This window comes from Juglans regia, chromosome 10, assembly GCF_001411555.2.
Source record: "Juglans regia cultivar Chandler chromosome 10, Walnut 2.0, whole genome shotgun sequence".
Lineage (NCBI taxonomy): Eukaryota > Viridiplantae > Streptophyta > Magnoliopsida > Fagales > Juglandaceae > Juglans > Juglans regia.
This window is the reverse complement of record NC_049910.1, coordinates 34,984,644-34,991,983: the sequence shown is the minus strand read 5'-3', so window position 1 is coordinate 34,991,983 and position 7,340 is coordinate 34,984,644. Positions and strand designations below refer to the sequence as shown.

General features: G+C 41.5%; 1 protein-coding gene across 1 annotated transcript; it reads right to left on the bottom strand.

The window, feature by feature from the left end:
* Nucleotides 1-3,584: 3,584 nt before the first annotated feature.
* LOC109004076 (FT-interacting protein 7) lies at nucleotides 3,585-7,086 on the bottom strand. Its single transcript, XM_018982487.2, has one exon. It carries the CDS (start codon nucleotides 6,922-6,924, stop codon nucleotides 3,916-3,918), a length of 3,009 nt encoding a protein of 1,002 aa, XP_018838032.1. The 5' UTR covers nucleotides 6,925-7,086; the 3' UTR covers nucleotides 3,585-3,915.
* Between the last annotated feature and the right edge of the window lie 254 nt (nucleotides 7,087-7,340).

Here is a 7,340-nt window from a genome sequence, read left to right as displayed (position 1 = left end):
GAAAGGGAGAGGAGAGCTGGGGAAGGAAGAGAGAAGAGAGAAAGGGGAAATGAGAGATCTTGAGGAGAAAGGAAAAACTAAGAGGAAAGGAAAGATGCCCCTCAACTCACACCCATAGTAAAACATATAAATCTCCTACGTATCCAAATTCTATTGGAGGATGTAAAATGCAAAATAACATACATCTGATTCTGATTTCTTTTTTCATCCAAGTATAAGCTACGTTTTATTACACCTCTCCCAGGCCCCAAACATAGGATCTATAGCATGTGGTTGCGAAATTGAGCCATTGATAAATCCTATTTTGTTCTTAGCCCATAAAGCCATCTGCATAGAACGAGACCAGGTAGGATAGTTGTCACCTGTGAGAGGTTGATTAACAAAAATTGAGCCCGGACCATCAGCATTGTGCAAGAAGAAAGGATTGGAGTAAAGCATCCCTAATACTAGTAGAATGAAAGTTAGGAGAAGATGCCTTGACCAAAGAAAAATGAAAGCTTTGAGAAAATTCTTTGATACAATGGAAAGAAAGAAAACTAAATGTAATGATTGTATTATTCACTAAACACAATACGTATCTATTATATACATGAACTGGAGAGTAAACATATTGTTTTCAATTTCGTACCGTACTGGCCGGTGCAGTTGATATTTGTCGTACCGGCCGCTGGGCCGGTACAGGTATCATATACGTTTCGTACTGGCCCAAATATCGGTCGTACCGGCCTAAATTTTGGCTTGTACCGGCCTATATTTCGGCCTTCAAACTTTTTTTTTATTATTATTTCAGACTACAAGCTTATTTTTTTACCCACAATTCAGACTAGATTATTTATAATTTATATATATGTATTTATATATAATTTATTATTATATAGACTATTATTTTAGAATATAATTTATATATTTATATATATAATTTATTCATATATTGACTATTCCGAAACGGTACTGGTATCGAAATATTTCGTTCCAATAACTTGACTGGTACAACTCCGGTACGTTTTTCAAAACAGTGAGTAAACAACCTAACTAACTTGTACACGTGGATAACAAACAAGATAACTCAGTTATAAACTTATACATGTGATTTTATCTTTAATAAAAATAATTAACTTGGGTGTATTTTCTTTTCCTTAAACTAAAATTAAGGAAGGAATAAATACATGAGTTCTCATGTGAAAGTACCACTTTTTTCAAGTTAAAAAAAGAAAGAAAGAAAAGATATAATTTATTAGAAAAATTTAATTGTAAGTAATTTTACATACTAATATGCGTATCTATTCAATATGATTGATTAAAAAGTAAATTTTATTAAAAATAATACTAATTTAAATTTAAAATATGAAGATAATAACATTAATACACGAATTTAAATTTGGTCGGTAAGAAAAAATAAAAGATATATTTTACAAGAAAAATTTAATTGTAAACGATTCTGAGTACTAATATGTGTATCTATTTAATATGATTGGTTAAAAAGTAAATTTTATTAAAAATAATATTAATTTAAATTTAAAATATAAAGACAGTAACATTAATATTTAAATTAATACGTAAACTGACCTGTAGATAACAAAACTATATTTCACATGACTAACGTCCTAATTAATTTGGCCCTTTTTATTGTGTCTTTTACCTGGCCATCATTATTGCAGTGGAGGCAGTGCGGAAGAAATGGTATGATATATAATAATTTTATTACCACATGTGGTATGTACGTGCCGTGCCACGTCCTTTCTGGGAATCACGAAGGGTGAAATCATTATTAAACATACATGTAGATGCATGGCTGGCTGGCTACCTTTCCTTTTTTTCCTTCTTGGGCTTAGAAGCTCCCAATTGACTTTAATCAAGCAATTATATTATTTTTAATAACAACTAGCAGCTACCTACCTACCTACCAAGCTAGCTAGGAGTAGTAGTACTAGTCTTGACCACAGAGATAATTAACAAGTTTCTTTCCCTCTGAAAATTAATTAAGATATATACAGCTAATTAATTAATTATTGGTAATAATTTAAGTGTGACGATAACATACCACCATCCTACAACGTTATAATTCCATCTACAATCGGACGACGTGTCCAATCATAAAATAATTAAAAAAAATGATTTTTTGAAACAACAGATCATTAATTTATTGAAAAATCTCTGCTTCACCTTCTCAATATTACTCAATAAAATTGAGCCGCTCGATCAATTAGCTAGCGACAATGGACCTAATAAACAGAAGAAAAATCTGAAGTTCAAAATCTTAAGCTAGCATGCATGGGTTTTCGCCAAGTTTGAAGTTGAATAGGAAGAGGAAATCATATATCCACGTACGCATGTATAATTAAAGAGAAAAAATATTTACAATTGTAAATTATGCAACCGCCGCGTAATCATTTTAAAAATAGTAAATAAAACATAGAAGAGAAAAATTAATTTTTTAATAATAGATCCTACTCTTTTTCATAGTGATTACGTAGCGTTTACGCACTTCACGATTATATATAAAATTACTCATAATCAAATTAAAGAGTTAATGTAGCATTTCTAAATAAATAAATAAATAAAAAACAAAACCAACCCACATCCGACTCCTTGAAGTAGGGAGAACTTGAAACTATTAACGTTGCAATTCAAATGTGTGCTACATTAACATTAATTTTATTGAACTAGTGTTGCGTTTCCGGAATAGATAGTATATATATAAATATATATATATATATATATATATATATATATAATCAGTTTCATTTGGTTCACCTTCCGGCCGTATATTGATATCCTCATGAGGAGCATATATACTGCCCCTACCCCATCTTTGATCATCTTACATCTTTCACTGGTTAATTTGATCTTTACTCTTTGGCTCTTTGTTAATTGAAGAGATACTAGTACTGCATCTTTTGGGGGTGCACCACATACTTGATTCTCTACTTTTCTTTTTCTTTTAAGTTATTATTGATAAGGATACTCAGAAGTTATTTCTGTTGTTCTTTCAACTTATTTTTCCATTATGATGTTTAAATACGCTATTATCCTTCTTTTTTTATCCTTATAAGATCACATCACACAACAAATGATTCTATCGAAAAGGAAAAAAACATCCAAACCGAATTGGGTACTGGCAAGGAAATGGGAAAATTAAAGAACCCAATCCGCTATAATGTTGTGATTTTAGGCCTAAATCAATTGAATAGGCCCAATGTTTAAGCCCAACCCTCCTAGAGTCCTACCTTTTTGTTCTCTCTTTGATGTTTAAGCTGATCATGACAGATTTTACATGTAACATTAGAATCAATTAACAGAACCGTGGTAATTCTTTGATAGAATCCTGCTGGCCGTGATTATGATGAAGTACGAACATCTTGCTGAGTTACAGTGCGCATATGTGTTATCATGTTTATGTCTCATTTGACTTTAAAGGATCGATGTCCCGTGAATAGCTCTATAAAGACGTGCTGAAAAACAGCATAGGAGGAATAAACAAGCATTGGCAAGCTATTGATTTGCCTTAAATCTCAAAAGTTCAAACTCCAAAGTCAACCTATTAAGATAATTATACCATATGGGTTGTCTCTTTGAAATGAAAACTTTGGTCGGTAAGAAAGATATCGCATTGTTATAGAGGTAGTTCCATTCCTGATGTGGGCTTGTCACTACTTTCTTGGTCCAACGGTCATTCCTCCCACTCATACTGTCTGTTGTCTCTTGCACTAGCTTGCTAAATAATACACACACAACGGTCTCTTTCTTCCACTTTTCAAAGGCAATTGCCGACAACTACTTTTTTGAACCCCCCCCCTCACCCAATCACTTATTACAATACGAATTGTTAAACTCCAATCACTAAAATAAATAAAGCAATGATTTAGAGATAAATAAATAAATCATATGATCTGAGTTGGAAAGCGCACCAAACGACTACAAAACTTGGTCGGAGAGTGACGGTAGTCGCCGGAAAAAATTGGTAGGAAGAGATGGCATGTCGTCACGGAACCTCGGGTGGCGCAGGTAATAGAACCCAGAACCCAACACGAAGACCTTAAACGGCACGGCGTAGAACAGCAGAGAGGCAAATAGGCAGAAAACTGCAAATATTCCAGTAGCCCGCGGATCTCTCCAGCTGAATAAGGCCTCCAGACGCTCCCCTTGTGCCGCCATGTCACCTAGTAGGGTCTGGGCCCTCCCCGCTAGGGCCCGTAATCGGTCGTACCTGATACGAAGAACTTGATCCGAAGATCGCGTGGTTGGGAACCCATCAAATTCTTCGTCCAGCTCATCGAGGCTCACGGATTCCACGTGGGATAGTCTCGGGTCCACGTTGGGTGGCACGCTCTGTCGAAACCTGAATCTCAGGACTATGATCAAGAAGGCGTACAAAAATACGGTGGGGAGCAGTAGATACGGGCACAGCACAATGGCCACGAGCAGCACGTGCATCAAAACAGTGGTGGGCACGTGCACCCAGGTGCGAATCCCATCGAGCCAACGTGCCAAAGTCGCGGCACGTGTTAGGCAACCCACGACACGAAACCAATTGGCCTTGCTTCGCCTCACGCTCCACACGTGGTTGTCGGAGTCCAACATGAATTGGACCACTTCTTCACCCAGTGCTGGTTCTGATCGAGCGAGCCGAGTCGTGACTATCCGCATAGCCGTATGGCGCAGAATGTTTTGCTGGGCTGGACCCAACGGACGCACGTAATGCATTCGTGGAAGCATTGGGCTGGCGTAGGCTTGGATGAGACTGAGCCACGAGAAACAAGAAAATCTAAGGGCGATCTCGATCTCTCCCATTTTCTTGGCTCCACTTGGCAACAATACAGTGAGGGAGTACGAGTTCATGTACACCCGGTTTGTATCGAGCGTCGATAGCCGTACACGTACCTTTCCGATGCGAAAATCTTTTCCTGGCTTCCCCGACTCGTTGCGCTTGTACCTTCCGTTATCAAAGACGCCGATGGTCAGTACCGTACAAGGATCGTACACGTCCCAGGTGTATTGCTCGTTCCACCGTGGATTAAACCGGTCGAGGATCGTACGGGTGCGGACCCATTTGGGGCCATACTTGGCTACCACGTATGCATCGGTGGTCCCCGGCACACCATCTTTGCTTTTCACTGGGAGTAAATTGGTGGCCCCACGGATCCCAACCTCGAGTAAGCCAATTGGAGCTTTGGCCAGCCGTTTAGAGGAGGCTCGAACATCGCTGGTCACGTGAGCTGCCTCATCTAGCACGTGATACCCACCTTCTAAACATACTCGCACGTGTATCCTCCCCATGTACGGACGATTCTCATCGCCGACCAAATTAAACCATCTCGATTTCGGCTCCGTCTGATCGTCGATCCTCCGCTCGATGCTCTGCATGGGTATCTTGACATGGCCCACTGACTGCCCACGAGTCGCGTCCTCGACGCTAACAACAAGAAAAGGCTCAAACGGCTCAGCCGCCACAAAAACGAGATCATCATTCCACGTTGGGTTAGGCGAATTGGATGGGGACAAGCCGACCGATGTCCTGCTCGTCTTAAAAACCTGAGCGCCGAGCTGAGCCTTCACGTAAAGCTCTGGACTCCGAACCTTAGGCTCGGACTGAGAGCCTAGCTGCAAATCCTGGGTTTGGATGACCGTTAGCCTCAGATACCACAGCTTTGGAGACAGGTACGCCTTTGCTCGGGTTTCCGGCATGAATCCGCCCGAATCCGACTGCCAAGCCTCCTGAAACGCCTCGTCGGCCTGAGTTCCGATCCAAACCGCCAGCATGATGTCATTCCCCGGTGACTTCTCTGATTCCAAAGAGTACCACTGCGGAGCTAAAGGACTATCGGGCGGTACTCGCTTTGGTACCTCCTGCAAATCGAACGATACCGTCCCCAAACAGAGGAAGCTCTCTGTATTCTGATCGTTCTCCTTTTTCTCCTCTTCCCACGCGGACACTTCCAGTGAAGTGGAATTCAAGCCCTCTTTATCAAACGCGAACACTTGATCCCAATCCTTGTCACTCTGATTCCTGGTTTTGACACTGTGAGTCCCGATCACGAGCTTGGCGTGAAGGGATGATCCCGATTCAGGCTTGGCTCGCTTGGCCTTAACGATGCGTACATAGAGGAACGGCATGCGGTCAACGAGGTCGCATGCGCTACGGCTCCGATCGCTGGCCAGAGACGAAAGCTCAAGCTCGTTTACACCGAGATCCGCCCGCTTTGCAGTCTCGGTTTTCTCTTTCAGTTGTTTCGTCTTCTCGTTATGTGTAATGGGAGGGTTCTCCACCACGTCAGGTGGCGTCGGAACTGGTGACGGAGCTGGAGCCTCCTCGGTTTTCGAGTTATCCATCGGCGGTGGAGGCTTCTGCTCCTCGTTCTCTTTTGCCTCTTCCTTCGGTTTCTCGTCTACTTTCTTCTCCTCACCTTTCTCGTCCTTGTTCTCTTCCTGCTTCTTTGCATCCTCCTCCACCGGCACTGGAGGCGCCGCGTCCGAGTTTTGCTCAACAGGAGGAACCACTGCTTCTGAAGCGGGCGGGTTTTCGTCAATGTAACAAATCCTAAGTCCAATCTCTCCTTTAATCTGTGAAAACACGCTCCGCTTCTCCAGAGGATAGTATACAAGCGCTTCTGAGCCGGACTGCACAAAAGTGCTTCCACCAATCTTTACTTTACCAAGAAAATTGCTTCTCTTGCCGTTCTTCTTGTCGTTGTAAAGACTGATCTCCAAGATTTCGGTGGCCATGGAGTCGATGTCGTGGACGGCGAACTCGAGCTTCTCGTCCCATTCAGGGTTGAGATCTCTAAACTTGGTCTTGGTTCGGCGCCTTTGGCCGTCGAAGTCGACAATGGCATAAGCGCTGGCAGTTCCTTGGCCGTCTTTGGGCATTAGATTCTTGGCGTTGCAGACTTGGACGACGAGCTTCCTACCGGAGCTCTCTGCCATGATTTGGATTCAAACTATGAAAAGATCTCCAGATAGAGAGATAGAGAGAATGAATGAATGAACGAAGGAAGGATGGATATGAACGGGAAGTAGGAGAGGAAAATGAAGGAGATGAAAGAGAGTAGATTATGTTTGCGAGTGAGGGAGGGAGTGGGTCTAAAAATGTAGGAGGAACTGGGGCCAGAGGAGCGCTTTTAAAAGGGAAAGTGGGTGGGAGCGTGGAGAAGTGTACACGTCAGGGATCGAGTAAAACAATAGTTGCCAACGCGGCGACATTTTGGGATGTGGAACTACATTTACTATTTTTTTTTTAGAGTATTAGAACATCTATAAAATAAGAACCGTGCTACAGCCTCCGCTCCCTCTCCCGCTCTCAGTCCCGCTCAGCGTAAAATGTAGTGTTTTTTTTATTTTAT